At 42.1% G+C, this 16,784-nt stretch overlaps 1 protein-coding gene across 1 annotated transcript in view; it reads right to left on the bottom strand.

Annotated features, from left to right (window-relative positions):
- LOC306920046 (MAM domain-containing glycosylphosphatidylinositol anchor protein 1-like) overlaps positions 1-16,784 on the bottom strand; it is a gene marked incomplete at its 3' end in the record, with an annotated part of 214,033 nt that overhangs the window by 15,866 nt on the left and 181,383 nt on the right. The window contains exons 11-14 of the mRNA XM_079496653.1: positions 11,567-11,747; positions 10,490-10,513; positions 7,133-7,285; positions 6,406-6,567 (exon numbers count right to left, since the gene is read on the bottom strand). Coding sequence (XP_079352779.1) covers positions 6,406-6,567; positions 7,133-7,285; positions 10,490-10,513; positions 11,567-11,747 — 520 coding nt within the window. The remainder of the gene's footprint in view (positions 1-6,405; positions 6,568-7,132; positions 7,286-10,489; positions 10,514-11,566; positions 11,748-16,784) is intronic.

Here is a 16,784-nt window from a genome sequence, read left to right as displayed (position 1 = left end):
TAGGAATAAATCAGGCTATGGATGATAAACAAACCCTTCTGTAAATCCTCATGCAGAATATAGAAATTAATAAGACTGGAAAGTTTGGTGTATGCGAGTACAACTGAAGTGGAAATATTTGTCCCAGGTATGAGGAAAACTCATTTTGAGAGCCTTTAAAGATTTGTATTGTAAAATAAAATTACAAAACCTTTTTATTTGAAGCCACTATTTTGAGACAAAATATCCCATCCAATACTTGGCAACAACATATCATGCCTTTTATCATTGTCTTTTATCGAGCTGACTATGTGGTTTGATCCAAATATGCTCATTTCCTTTTTACCAGCAACCAATCATGAACATCTAAATGTGTATTTTGAATGTTCATGTTTGAAAGAAAACAAAATCTGTGCAAAGTGCAAAATCTCAAAATATGATTTCACCTGCCATGTCTCGCCTTAACACACTCCATATTTGGGCGTAGTTGTATTGGGAACTCCTTATGGTTATGGCTGAGTCATGGTGACTTGAGCGTGAGGTCAGAGGTCAGCCAGCTGGCCGGCCCTCCCTCGGCCAATTTTTATTATTGCGACCAAAGGTCGCAGTTAACTATGGAATCTTGTGTTTTTCGTCACTCAAAATCCCCATACATGGGACGTTTTTCGTCACTCAAAATCACTATGACATAATCAGGGATGATAGTAAATCAGACCCTGTACACTCAAGACACGCTCCATATATGGCCAGAGCATGCGACCTCGCCCTCAGCGTCATACTGGTAATAGGATAGGATGAGTAAAATGCAATATACAACATGAAGATCTAAAAAGGTCCCATCGTATTATGTCTCTCTCTCTCTCTCTCTGTGTCTTAGAATTAATCATTCATCATCTATTCTAAATGAACCTTAGCCAGCATCTAATTGGAACATTAGCCAACCACCAGCGTCTTAAACTAATGCAATGGCAGGGGGCACTGTGTGTGTGTGTGTGTGTGTGTGTGTGTGTGTGTGTGTGTGTGTGTGTGTGTGTGTGTGTGTGTGTGTGTGTGTGTGTGTGTGTGTGTGTGTGTGTTCGCACGTGTGTGTGTTCGCGCGTGTGTGTGGGAGGGGGGGTGGGTGCACTGTGTGTGTGTGTGTGTGTTTGTTTATGTGACATATCTTTAAAACAAATTACAATGTTGTTTGTATTTTTGTTAATTTATTTATTGAATAAATTAATGTAGGCCTGAAGATACAGAAAGTCCAAAAACATTGTACAATACAAGATGGATTACGTGTCAGCTATCAAAGCTTTCGTCAATGTTGACCTGTCACTTGTTGTGAAATGTTTTGTCCTCATCACCTCTGAGAAGTTATGAGACATTTGTTAGTGTGCAGACTGCATAGCTTTGTGGCAGCGGTGGCCGAACGGATTGCGGAGCGGTCTTGATACCGGAAGGTCGCCAGTTCGAATCAGCGGTCCGACACATTATAATTACCACCGCTGAAGTGCCCTTGAACAAGGCATTGAACCACTACGATGAAATGTTCTATGAGCAGGGCCTGGCTGGAAACAAGTTATTGAGCTTAGCCCAGATACCCTGGGTAAATATAGTAATCATTTCATAGCTCTTTTCTTTTCACCATTATTACTAACGCAATCTGGACAGCAGTGCCACCCTTTAATTTATAACATTATAAACCAGGAGACTGTAGACTGATGTAGGCTTATGATTTGAAAGAAAGTAGCTCCTCCATTTCAAAGTTAACATTCTCCTCAGTAAACTGTACATCTTAAAATAATGTGATTCACTGTAAAAAGCATTGAGGTGCAGAATGAACCAGCTGTGTGTGTTTCATTTGAATGAACTCGGTTGTTCATTTGTAGCTTCATGTTTTGTCTTGTAAAGTGATGATTAAGGGAGGTCACCAGATGGGGACTGTAGTAAAACTATTGTTCACAGTGAAATGTTAATTATTATACTGGCTAGTTCACAGTACAGCAACTCCATAGTACAGTACAAGACAAGTACAACAATATAAAACTTAAATTAAAATATTTCTTTCATTGGCCATATTCCCACACATCCCACATTTTGCTTTAACGTCATACTCGTCCTTCAGTAGGCTTTCACTGTAAAACATTTGAGTTCAAACTGCATTACATCAGGGACGGATTAACCCCCATGAGGGCCCCTGGGCCGGTAATGTTTTTCGGGCCCCCATAACGTGCACGCAATCTTTTTGTGTTTTTCGTGTTTTTATCACCTTTTTGAAGGGCCCCTGAGAGCCACGGGCCCCTGGGCGACGGCCCCACTGGCCCAATGGCTAATTTGGCCCTGCATTACCTTACCACGGTGGTTCCCAAACTTGTTTCATGTCAAGGACCCCCAGTTTGACATGAATTAGGCTACGGACCCCCATTTAATGGCATTTCTATCTCTGAGACCCCAATTTATATTGTAAAATATAAATATATATAAAATATAGTTAGGGTCTCTTCTGAGTTACATACCCATAAGGGTCCATCTGGTTCCTAACTATCATTTAGCTGGGGACCTACTGGAACTCCCTCAGGGACCCCTAGGGGTCCCCACTTTGGGAACCACTGCCTTACCAAACCCCCTCACCATTAACTCACTCACCCGAACACGCCAGGCCCTATCTTGCCTCACCCCTTATGCCTAAACATTTGAGGCACATTTTACTATTTTGAAAAACATTTTAAAATAGTTCAAATAGCCGATCTACATCGACACGCTGAGTAACACATTGAGTAATTTCTCTTCAATCCATTTCCAATTACCAGCCTCATTTTTGTTAGTGTAGGCCCACGATAATGGGAATCTAGATCGTATATGCCAGGCAATACGAATACACATCTGGAATTCCCAGTCCACCATATATCCTCAATCTCATCAATCTTTTGTATCGAATTCTAGGCTTCTTAGGCCTCGTACACACTATTAAAACCAAATTGCTCTCTCTGTTCCGGGGGGAGACGGGGGGGGGGCAGAGCAGCTCGCAATTCATTTTCAATGGGAGTCCATGGGTTTCACAGAGCAGCTCTGGTCCATGGGGGGAGGAGGAGCAGAACACACACACACACGCACACACACGCACACACACACACACACACACACACACACACACACACACACACACGCACACGCACACGCACACGCACACACACACACACACGTGCGGAGTAGGAGTGAGGAGGAGGCGTGCGTGCGTGCGTGCGTGCGTGCGTGCGTGCGTGCGTGCGTGCGTGCGTGCGTGCGTAATGTAATGACGATGCAAAACGGGGGTAAGCAGACAAAGTAACGCAAAAGAATCAAACCACTTTCCAACCCAGCTACAATACACAAATCTATCTCTGGTGTTGTTCATGTCAGAGCGATTCTGGTTCATGTGCGCTACACAGATTGGTTCTGCGTGGGACGTTCCTGAGCCGTGTGCCCATGGGCGCACGTTTAGGGGCAACATTGGTCTCAAATCCCAGCACAAATTGCTGCTGTAGGTGTCCTACACACCTGTATGTATGTATGTATGTGTGTGTGTGTGTGTGTGTGTGTGTGTGTGTGTGTGTGTGTGTGTGTGTGTGTGTGTGTGTGTGTGTGTGTGTGTGTGTGTGTGTGTGTGTGTGTATGTATGTATGTATGTATGTATGTATGTATGTATGTATGTATGTATGTATGTGTCACAGTTTCCTTTTTGTTAGGGCCTACGAGCCAGGTTGTACCTAGACTTTCACTAAAGCCTGTTGTTTTTTAATCACAAACTGAAAACTCATCTTGGAAGCAAGTAAACAACTGTGCTGGAGCAGTTTTTTGTTTGTGTGTTACCCTGAAAGCTAGAAGCACAGGCTCTAGTTCAGAGTGACGGCAACAACATAAGAAGATAATAACTCACAAACCTCTATCCCAACTGTGAAAGAGATTGTGGATGTTAGACACATTTTCTATGTCTTTCTGTGTAACAAGCTTTGTCTTCCATGTTAGTTATTATGACAAGTTTAGGAGAAAGAAAAATAGTCTGCAACACTGGTAAGGAATAACTTAAAGGACCACTTCACCACTTTTCAACATCTCTTCATATAATTGGTCCTCACTAATGGAGGACATGATAAAACACCACCATTTTTTCCTACTCAGTCTGTGTCTCATAGGAGGGCTTTGGGCAGTTCGGACACCCGTCCACCAGTGACATCATCATCATTAGGCAGATTTTTTTTAAACAAGATTTGTTTTAAAATACATTTACATTTGTATTATCGTGAGAACGATGGCTTCAACTTTTGCATTGCAACTTTTCAGGAAAAGAAAGCCTGCCGTTTCTATTAGCTTGGATTCACCATCGATGATGTCACTGGTGGACGGGTTTCTGAACTGCCCACAGCCTTCCTATGAGACACAGACTGAGTAGGAAAAAATGGTGGTATTTTATGATGAACATTAGTTAGGACCAATTATAGGAAGAGAAGTTGAAAAGTGGTGAAGTGGTCCTTAAGGTTTATTGATTCAATGTTTTGAACACTGGGATCTTCTTCAGGAATGATGATTCCTGAAGAAAAGATTATTATGATTATTTATTTGCTCTTTCCTTTGCATTCATATATATCTCAGTCCTCTACAGTAGGCCTATGTGGATTACGTGTCTGACATGCACTGACTCTTCGCACCTTCCTTAACCCATGTCCTAGCACCTAACTAAATATGCTAGGACATGGGTTATGCTCACGCACCTTTATATCTCAGGTACGTACTACAGTATGTGTAAAACTAAATATGTTTTATGTGTAAGAAAAAAAAACTTTTAGTTGCACAGTTTTGTAGCAAAGGTTTGCCACATCTAATATGTGAAAGCACATGCATGCAGGGGAAGCCCTTTATTTGTATGATTTGTGGAAAAAGCCACATCTAACGTGGCAAAGCATATGGGGAAGCCCTTTATTTGTACAATTTGTGGAAAAAGCTTTAAACGTATTTGTCCTGCCTTGATTCCCTTGCCTTCTTCTTCTTCTTTGAAGGAACAATGCACAAAAAGCTAATTTCACCCACTCTTTTACTTGTAAAACCGTGATGTTACAATATAGTTTACTTTATCAGCTGTTTGAAATAGTACAACAGTACCAAAAAAAAGGATAACACAAAAAAAGCCCCATGGTCCAGGGAAGCTTGTTTCTGTTGTGGTCTATATGTACTCAATTCATCATCATGACAGTAACCTAAGAGAATTTTGACAACCATGTTCAAGATTCCCCGACTCCCTGCGCCAGTCCCTGCGTATACTCTCTCTCTCTCTCTCTCTCTCTCTTGGTAATACCAAGCAGATGTGTCACGCAGTGTGTCTGGAAGAAGTGCAGAGTGCCTCTGCCAGGGTGAGGCAATTAAGAGAAGAGCAGATTGGAACAGACACCAGAACAACAGTGCAAATTGAGTGAGCTGGGTTTAGCGTGAGCCACTTGTGAATGATAATGACTCCTCGCCTGGCCGATGGTACATCACAGAAGTAGTTAGGACGTGACGTATAGGGAGGATAGAGAGGAAGCATGCTGCCCTACAAAGCAACTATACATTTTTTAATTATTTATTCATCTCAAAGGTCAAATCAACACGAACACATGATGGACGCCGTACACATGCACGGCGCTGGCAGAATAAACAAACATACCGTTTTCTCCTTTATCTCTTGCAGATACAATCACACCAGGCTAGTTCTATGTAACAAGCTGGCATGAGGTCACATTTTCTGACAGAGGTGACGTCCACAGATATACAGTAAAAACAAATAAAAGAGGGGTGGACAAACCGTTATAACTATAGGTCAAACGGGGCATGAATGTATACATGCCTGTTCAAAGTTGGAATTCTCAATGTCCCTCTTTGACCAATCTGAGTAAGATTTTGTTACTTGTCTGTTTGGCATAACTGTAACGAAGGCTCTCACTCCCTCTCACCATAGATCCATATATATGGAGATGACAGAGACATAAGACCATGGCAGCTGTAGAACTCCATATATGGATACAGACCACTGGCATTGTCATCGTGACAGGCATCCAGCCAAGCCCTATAAAAAGCGATTATTAAGGCTGAGGTCGGATGCAAGCATTATTTCCTCAGCTCCTTGTGAGAGTCTCCATCGCCTTCCGTACGAGACAGGATATTTGGCCTTACAACCCAGATATTGTTGTGCCCGAGATTTTGACATCCCGGTTAAGTACTTAATCCTCCTGTGGTCAAATTGGGGGTGCCCTTAATTCTATCACACTGTGTGTGTGTGTGTATGTGTGTGTGTGTGTGTGTGTGTGTGTGTGTGTGTGTGTGTGTGTGTGTGTGTGTGTGTGTGTGTGTGTGTGTGTGCGTGCGTGCGTGCGTGCGCGCGCGCGCGCGTGCGTGCGTGCGTGCGTGCGTGCGTGCGCGAGTGCACCTACTCACCAATGTGTCTGCCCTTCATGTGGTAGAAGAACGAGACACAGTACGGGACCCTGCCTGATCCTTTGGGACCTCTCTCTGACGATACGTTGAACAGAGGAGACACCAGGCGTGCCTTGTCGCCTGCTGCTCTGGGCCGCGACGCTTCAATGTACATGTAGTAACCTGCAATAAATGTACATACATGTAGTAACCTGCAATAAATGTACATACATGTAGTAACCTGCAATAAATGTACATACATGTTGTAACCTGCAATTAATGTACATACATGTAGTAACCTGCAATAAATGTACATGTAGTAACCGGCAATAAACATACATAGTACATACTGTACATGTAGTAACCTGCAATAAATGTACATGTAGTAACCGGCAATAAACATACATAGTACATACTGTACATGTAGTAACCTGCAATAAATGTACATACATGTAGTAACCTGCAATAAATGTACATGTAGTAACCTGCAATAAACGTACTATGTACACATAGTAACCTGCAATGTAATAACCTGGAGCCGCTGATAGGCTACATGCTATGTATGCTACATGCATAGTGCATGGTAACCTGGAATATATACCATGTATACATGTTACGCCAAATAGAGTTGAATACATTAAATAGCTCCTGGGTTGTGGCTTCAAATGAACAATGAAAGAACGTTACATTGCATAACATATTTAGTTCAAACATAGTGTAAAGACAGCATGTCCTCCGGTCTGCTCACCCTCCTTGGTTCCACTGCGGTCTGTCTCTGGACCGGTATTGGGCGATCTCTTGGGATTCTGGGTCAGGGCATTCTGCCTCGTCCAATCAAATGTGTCACTTGTGTCCTGGTAGAAACCACAGATCCGCTCATCCTCGAAGCCGCACATGCGGTCTGGTGTGTGTGTGTGTGTGTGTGTGTGTGTGTGTGTGTGTGTGTGTGTGTGTGTGTGCGCGTGTGATTAGTATGGTAGCAATATTGAGGTGAAGAAAGAGAGAAAATAAGGGACACAAAGAAAGTTTCATTGTTAGACTGGTCACACAAAGTTCAATTGTTCTTTAAACTGCATGAGAAGTTCAGTACATTTCATCTTTGCTGCCCCCTTGTGTTTTTGACAGGACAATCAGCAACAGCTGTGTGTAATGAGCCTCCTGCAATTATGCTGAAAATCAAAGAAAAAACACTACTGTCTGTTGGTGTTATGTTGATTTAATACACTTAATAAACAACATTCTGATGTATTGCTTATTTTAATGTTAACCCTCGGTGTGGTATGTTTAGTCTGTAATGTCAAGTTTCCACTGTAGTGTACTTGCCAGAATGTGACCCAGGACATTTTGAGTACCCTGTTCGAAATATTGAGTATGGGTCCACAGGATTTAGAAACTGCCGGATGCTAACTTGCATATGTTGGGCAATTTTCATAATTAGCATAATAAGCTGGGGTACCATTAACAACCTATATAAAGCCCAACACACACCGTCTGTGAAGCGGGTGCGCAGCGACACGGCACAGTATTGCGCGTCAGAGCCGCACAGCAACACCCACAGGACGCGGCACACTACCGCGCGGCTGGCCAGCCACGCCCACGGATTCCCGGATGGAGGCCGCGCGGCAACGCCTGGAAAATGGAACGGCGGCGCATCGGAGCGTCAGGCGAGGCGTGAACGCGCGCCAGCGCGCGTCTGACACCGCCGGTGTGGGATAGGTTCATTGAAAATAACGGAGGCGGCTGTTTTGACGCACAGCGTTCACAGACGGTGTGTGTTGGGCTTAAGGCAACATTTTCAAAATGTCTTTATGCTTTAATTTACATTGGTGTTCTCCCTGGACAAACCAATAACCATAACCCTAATTTTAGTGCAATTACTGATGGACCTGTAAAAACCTGTAAAAATACAATAAAAAAAATATCTATTCAATATTTGAGACACAATATAGCCGGGCACTAGAGTCCAAGTTCTAATCTCCGGCACCGTTAACCCGGTCGATGCCAAATTTTTGCACACACACGCCTGTTATAGCGCCACCAGGAGGCCGACTTTTGAAAAACATTTTTTTTATATTACTCATCCAGATTCTCTCCAAAAATCCCGCAAATCGTTACACAGTATCTCTATAGTCAGAGACGGATCTGTCCGATATTTTACATTCCACCCTAATTGGCACGTTTTGAACAAAAAGCCTCAAATCATGAACAATTTACGTGAAATCTTTCAGGGACTTTCCTACTAGGCTGAGGAATATATCCCACCCTTTTCACATTGGCCTGTTATAGTGCCGCCAGGTATTTCTTTGCAAAACCCTTTTTTTTTTTTTCTCCCGGTCTGGTCCAATCTGCCGTTGTTTTAATTGCTTTACCTTGGCAGAGCAGGACTCCAGTCATGCCAAAGACACAACATGTGTCTCTTAATGAACAAAACAAAGACAAAATGACATTGGGACTCGGACACAGGCAGAGAGAGCGAAACACACAGAAGGTTGAAAAAGACGATGGTTGAGGGAGAGGGAGAATATGAGAGAAAGAGCATGATAGATGGAGAGCTGTGTGAGGGGGAGGAATAGAAGTGGAGAGGTAAAAGCAGTGTGGGATGAAATGTCATAATGTTGGTAAGAGAAGAGCTATTTGCGTATTGAAAATGACTATACTATTGTGGTTAGTTGCCCATTAATTAAGCCCTGGGCCATTAACCTTGCCTCAAACAATCTGTGGGAGCTATTTAGTATTTCAGTATATTTTCTATATAATTATCTAATGCATTTATTATTTAGTTTGCTTTGCTTAATTAGTTTGTTTCCAGCCATTATTTCTGTTACAGCTAATGCTTTTATTTTGAAGGTGATGGGCAATTATGGGGGCACAGCTGCATCTACTTAATTAAGTGAGCACACACAGGTAGTCAGTGAGCACCGGGAGGGTTCATGGTTTTTTACCAGCAGGTCAGGGAGAGCCTAGCATTTTTACATCTTTTGCTGTATGTCTGTCTGGAGAAGCCAAAATAAAACACCATCAAATGTTGCTGCCTGACTGGACAATGGTCTTATTCCCTACACCACTGCGTAAGATTCGCTGCCCGGTGCCCTTAGTGGCTTTTTAAGTTTTTATTGTTCATGGTGTGAAATAGCCACTACACAATCCTTCATCCTCCAAACACAAAAGCTACTGTGCCATTTAAACTCTGAAACGTGTTTCCCATGACTACCTCGCCCCCGCTTCTTCTAATTTTAAAGAGCACAATGTTACATGTCAACCTTTGTCTTGATGACCTTTGGTTTGTCTGACACTGCGTCCTCACTGCCGCAGATGAGCCTGACCATCAACTGAATTAAATGGTGAATAGTCTGCATTTATATGTTGCTTTTATCCAAAATGCTTTCAATGAGCATTACATTCACATGACGGATGGATATAAGTCATCAATGTGTGAGTCTTGCTTAAAGATGGAGTGCCACGATTTTTTTCCACCCTAAAACATGATCATCAGGTATTATTATAATATAAGGAGGAAGAACTTTTTCCAAAAAGTGTACAGTATTTGTTAAAATCATGCTTTTATGTGGACACGCCCACCAGTTCATTAAATATGCCTGGTTTGCCTGGTGGGTGGTGATGGGTGGTGATCCACCTGAACTGAAGCCGCACCCACAGCTGTAGTTGTATGATAAAGGGGGAGGGGTTAGGGGAGGGGCTGATAATGCGATGTCACTATATTACTGTTTATTTCATTGGCCCATTTGACTGTCAATGGTTCAGCCTCAGAAACCCTAAATACGAAGTTAATACACCATTGCACATAAAAACGACTCCAGGGTGTCTAATGAAGTACTGTCACCTCATAGACACATGAAAAACTGGAAAAATACAAAGATTGTGGCACTCCATCTTTAAGGACACTTCAACATGAAGTTCAAACCGGGGATCAACCCGGGGATCGAACAGGGAAACTTGTAAGATGATCACTCTACTTTCCAAATTCCACCATCCTCTAATCTCTCACCACGCCATAAGAAAACCCAATCTTGTGAAAACAGTGAATGCCGTGGGAGGGGAGATAGAAAGAGACAGTCAGCAAGGAAAGACAGACAGCATTTCTCACCTGAAGGTCTTGGGTATGTGTAGGCTGTAAGAAAACAATGAGACACAGCTATGGTTATCATTCACACAGCAGCATGATTACCCCAACCCCCGTTTACACCTGAATTTAAAATACATGTTCGGTTATTGATATCACTCTAATTAGGGCAGTATTATGCGTGTCTTAAGTACCAGGTCTTATTACTTAACTTAAAACCTGGAGGCGTGATCAATGCCATTTGGCTAATCTGAGTGGCCAAACAGCATTGACCACGCCTCCAGTTCTTAAGTTAAATCATAAGACACGCATAATACTGCCCTGAATGTGCTTATTTGCATAAAAAAACTCAGGTGTAAATATAGCAGAGATCTAAATGTTGAAATCCAACTGTTTAAACAGCCTCTGGACGTTTAATCGTTATAGAGATGCCATCTGGCAACTGGGGACACATATTTGATGACAGGCATAAAGTTATGTGGATAAATTACATCCAGACGCTATCTGGATACAAGTCACATAAAATGCCAGGTGTAAATGGAGCCAATGATGAGCAGTTACACAAACTCATAAAATAATAATAGTCATAGTCATGTTGAATCATAGCATGAAGATCCATCCTAAAACTGATTTCTAAGCTCTATTTTTTCCTGAGGTCTTTGGCAATTGAATGGATTTGGAAAATGTCTTCTGCTTATTCACCTAAGAACTAACAAAGTTTTGGACAAATCTTCTGTCGGTTTGCAAAACACCGACAGAGCTTTGTCGCTCTTTATGTAAAAGTGTCTTGAGACAACTTATTGTGATTTGACACTTTAATAAAATTGAATTCAATTGAATTCAATTGAACTGTGAGATTGTATTAAACAAATTATAATTATTAGTATTATATGATATGAATATGGTATGATATATCGCCATACTGTATCTCAGTATGCTATGTTTACTTATGCACAGATCATCATCTACACTTGCATACAGTACGTAAGTCTATTTATATCAATGATGTTTCATAACAAAAGATGTGATAGAAGGTGAATGAGTCACTGAGTGACAATAGAAAATAATCAATTGAATGAACATGGCTGGAGGGTCACGCACGTTCCGAGTACTGGATGATGCGAGTGATGTAGTCTCCAGTGCTGTAGGTGGTGATGGGGGCCAGACGGACCTCGTAGGACACCGGGATGCGGAGGTCCGTTATGACGTAAGACAACAGCACTCCCTTCACTGGTTCCACTCCCTTCAGGTGAATCTGCTTTGACAGCACGGTCTGCTTGCTCAGCTTATGAAGAGATAGGAACACACACACGCACACACAGATGCAAGCATGCATGCATACACACAGAAACATGCATGAAAGAAACGTACGGAGTGAGAAAAGGAGAGGATAATCATTAGAAAGTGAGATAGACTTCAGAGAGAAACATAAGGTTTGTCAGGCTTCTCATAGTCTCCCATTGGATGATTTGATCAAGTCATCTTCATCACTTCTCCTCCTCTACCTCAATATAATTCATGGGGGTTTTATAGACTGGAAAGTGAACAGAGATATATGAGTTGTGTGACAGCAGAGTTACAGCTAGTGGCATCATAAAATGCAACCACATATCCCATCTGGAGGAGTTTACAACATTAAATGCCAGTACAAGGCAGGTGATACACAGGGGATTTGTTTTTGTTTTTCTGGTGGGCAAGGTAAGTAGGAAATGTTCAAAGAACCTGTGAAAATACCCCCAGTGTGTCAACAGCCTGTGCAGAACTGATTAAAGCAATTCTGAGGCAACGTTTGCACACTGTTGCCCGACAACAGAAGGTGCCAAAAACATTGCTTTCAATCAATGCCTTTAATTAATGATTGAAAACGTTGAGGAATTCTGGAGCAATCAGCATGTTGAGGCAGATACTACCTGAGACACTTAAGAGATGTACACTAGACACACATGACAACGTTCTCTCCCAATGGACAGAGGTGTGTGCAAATTACTGACCAGATAATAGTGTTACTTTGGAATAAAAAAGCTTTCCACCGTTGGCCTATGACTGTGACTGTATGTGCGTGACATCATCATCATACCCGGAGGTTAGGCAAAAAACTACTTTCTGGCTTTGACAGCCCATACTGTACATCCAAACAGAATTAAAGACCTGTCTGATTGCATTAAACAACGTTAAGTGATGATAAACAAAAAATGTCACTTTGCCATTTGATTTTCCATTCGTTTTGCCAAAGCATTTAAAGTGGATTATGTCTATTCAACTGGCGACATCTGGACAGCTAAACATAAAATATTTCTATATTAAAGATCTGCAACACAAAACGTTATATAATATGGAGATAAGTGTTTCTGCCCGACAGCAGGAACAACTAAAATGACTTACAAGCGTTCCCAGCTTGAAATATAACAACCTATAGGTTGTTAAAGGAGGTTTAAAGGAGTATTCAGTGATTTGCGTGATTTGGAAAATAATAATAAGTAATACTATTGCAGTAATGCATTACTTTACTTTTTAACACTGATTATGACATGCTTAGAATAGGGATAGGGTTCATGTTGCTCGTTTGCATAAATGGTTGATGTTGCCGTGTTAGATTTACCACTGCTCCAGCTGCTCGGTTTTTTGAAGTGTATTCATTCAGTTCTCTCTCTCTCTTTCCAAACAAACAAAGACACACGCACGCACACATGAATGCATGCATGCACTCACACACTATACTGTATGGTATATTTCTATTCCACCCACAGACATAAGCTCCATTAGCTGTGCATCTACTTATGATCCCAGCTACTCAGATGACCTGACAGTCACCTCTATCTCCATTAACCAGTCCCTCCACTCCACCATTATACCTCACTATAACCAAGGGGGCAGGCAGGCTTTCCAACGTTGAGGCTCTCCTCCCTAGTGGTAGGAGGAGGGACTACAGGCGGACCCGTGGATTCATGACCGGGAAACCCCGTGCAGCTGGGCTTTAACATTGAGCGCTCGGTTGCACTTCCGCATTTGACCACCAAAATGTGGTGGTCAAATGCGGAAGTAGACGTTCTGAGACGGTACTTCCGGCAGTCTTCCGGGTGCTTCAAAACGCCACTGAGCAACTTCCACTGACATGAATAGCGGAGGGGGCGGAGCTTCGCGCCAGTTCAGTCTCTATTATATATATACTCTATGACTATAACACATAACATATTCATAACCTGACAGTCAGCTCTATCTAATGCTTTAGACTACCATTGTAGAACCCTCCACCATTTTTACATTATTACACGGCTTGAATTGGTCAATCGCTGAATTCAGTCTAATGTAAACCTCTACAACTAAACTAAACTAAATGTTGCTCTCAATAATGTTTTTGAAAACATTTGAAGCGAGACATAGACGTTGCAGTAACCGAAAATATATTCTATTTCAGGGGTAGGTGTAGCATTACGCGGAAGCGGGGATTGAACCCGGGGCTCCCACTCGCCAGACCAACTCGCAACCTGCCGTGCCAATAGGTCTGAGCCTGATTGGCAGGGCTGTTGCGGGCTGGGTCTTGGCTGGGGCCTACAATCACCCCCCCCCCCCCCCAGTCTTTGAAGCACGTTCTCGCGTTTCTCACTTCACACTGCGGACCGCCGCTCACGATGTCCCTCATGTCCCTCACACGAGGATATCACGTTCCACGTCCTGCCGACTACACCAGATTGTAGCATTACACGGAAGCAGGGATTGAACGCGGGGCTCCCCAAAGCGCAACCTACCGTGCCAATAGGGCTGAGTTAGATTGGCATAGTGCGGCGGTTAAGCTCATATATGGAAGGTATTGTGCATTTTATGACTAAAGCATGAAACTTTCAGCATATCATCTACACACCCCAAGGTTTTATTTCAGACGTGGAACCACTTTCAGACTGACCTCTGGTGACCTTGAGGGGTCATTGACCTCAGAATTGCATTTTTGCACGTTTTGCTCCATTACTTTCCACTATAATCATGTATTATGTTTGTTAAATGGAAGTTTTGTTCTAATGAATGACAACTTAAACCCCAATAGTCTACAGAAATGGTGAATCATGTTAACTTTTATGATATAAATGTTATGACATTGTTATAACATTAAAAACATCTAGGAGAGAGATTGTGCGGAGAGAGAGAGTGCGGCGGTTAAAGATGGAGTGTCACGATTTCTTTCCACCCTAAAACATGATCATCAGGTATTATTATAATATTAGGAGGAAGAACTTTCTCCAAAAAGTGTACAGTATTTGTTCATCATGCTATTATGTGGACACGCCCACCAGTTCATTAAGTATGCCTGGTTTGCCTGGTGGGTGGTGATGGGTGGTGATCCACCTGAACTGAAGCCGCACCCACAGCTGTAGTTGTATGATAAAGGGGGAGGGGTTAGGGGAGGGGCTGATAGTGTGATGTCACTATATTACTGTTTATTTCATTGGCCCTTTTGACTGTCAAGGGTTCAGCCTCCAGGAAGAAACCCTAAATACAAAGTTAATACACCATTGCACATAAAAACGACTCCAGGGTGTCTAATGAAGTACTGTCACCTCATAGACACATGCAAAACTGGAAGAAATGCAAAGATTGTGGCACTCCATCTTTAAGCTCATATATGGAAGGTATTGTGCATGTTATGACTAAAGCATGACACTTTCTACAGTGCTAGCTATAAAAAGGCTAGTAAAACATGACAAGAACCACAGAAGAGATAGTTGTCGTTATTTTAACATTATTGTATTGGTCTTCATTTTTTTTAATGAAGTTAGGGAAGAAAAAAATACAGAAAGACTTGATTGATGAGTTTGTTTGGTTTTTATATCCAATATCCTTACAGTATATTCAAATGTGCTATATAGGGCATATCAGTGGTGGTCATTTTCTGGTTCCATCCATCCAGACCCCATTCATTTTTCACATATAGAGATTTACAAACAATCAATTATTCTAAGCCTATGTAATCAAGCCATCCAGGATCCTGGTAATTAATGACCAGAACACATTTGATTCTGTGAAAAAAAAATGTAAAAACCTCAAAACAAAGGATATACATCACATAATCAAATGTTTTATCGTCATGATTCAGTAGGGTCCTGGATGGCTTGATTCTATAGGCTTATTATTTTTTTATATAAATATTTGTAGAAATCTTTATGGGAAAAAAACAATGGGGTCTGAAACGAACCCGCAAATGGCTGCCACTGCTATATTGTATGCCCTATTCATCTCATGATTTTGGTTTTGGGGCAGTATATGGCGAGGGTTCAGGGTTCATATGTTTTGGGGGGAGTGACTGGATACTCTTAAACCTCCTACCAGGTGGCAGGAGTTTAAGGAGATGTTGGGAGATAATATGGTACCATTTCTGTCATAACACTTGCTACCAGTGACATCGATGGAGAATCCAAGCTAATATAAACTGAAGACTTTATATTTTTGGAAAGTTAGCTATTATAGAAGTCATTGTTCTCACATTAATACAAAATCAAATTAAAACATTTAAATGTTCGAAATGAACAAACCTGCCTACCGACAATGTCACCGGTAGGCAAGTCTCTGAACTGTCCACAGCCCTACTCTGAGACACAGACTGAGTGGACAAAAAATGTATCATAATGAGCATTAGTGAACCACAACCTCACAGACTCAATGGTATTTTTCCACTATCTCCATCATCTCTCTCCTCATTCCCTTCAGCCTCTGCATCTTCTTTGTCTTCATCTTTGTGTATTAGACCTTATATTAATCATATTGGAAAATTCAGTTTTCTGCTTCAATTAGGTTATTGCTGCTCAAGGCCATCAGACCTTTGAGGTCAGGGGGTAGTTGGGGATTAAGGGTCTTGCTATGTATACCTCGGGGGGCCTGGAATTTCCCAGGTGTTCCATTCAGCTATGGCCATCCTTCTTGTGAATGGGATGTAGAAGTTCCAACAGGAACTGTATTGAGACTAGGCATGGTACTTTCTCACGGGGTAGGAGAGTAAGGAGACAGTATCACATTCACATACAACAGGAAGGAGGACAAGCACAAGCATCTGATAACACTCAATGCCTACTTTTATCACAGACATGTTCATCAATGTTCCAATGCAGCCAATGAATGCCATCAGAGTGTGCATCATGCCGTACTTTCAGATTCCAAGATGTCCGATCTACCTCATGAGCCACTGCTGCTCCGTCACTCCACTGTATTAGACATGTCATAAAATAGGCCTAGAGCTTGAGGTCCAGTGTGGTGTGCATACTTCATGGAAAAGCTCTTTAGTGATTTCTTAGGTGAGCATGGGATCAGGTGAGAAGGTGAACAAAATCAATCG

Source organism: Electrona antarctica, assembly GCF_951216825.1.
Source record: "Electrona antarctica genome assembly, chromosome: 3".
NCBI classification, from domain to species: Eukaryota; Metazoa; Chordata; class Actinopteri; order Myctophiformes; family Myctophidae; genus Electrona; species Electrona antarctica.
This window is presented reverse-complemented; position numbering and strand designations above follow the sequence as displayed.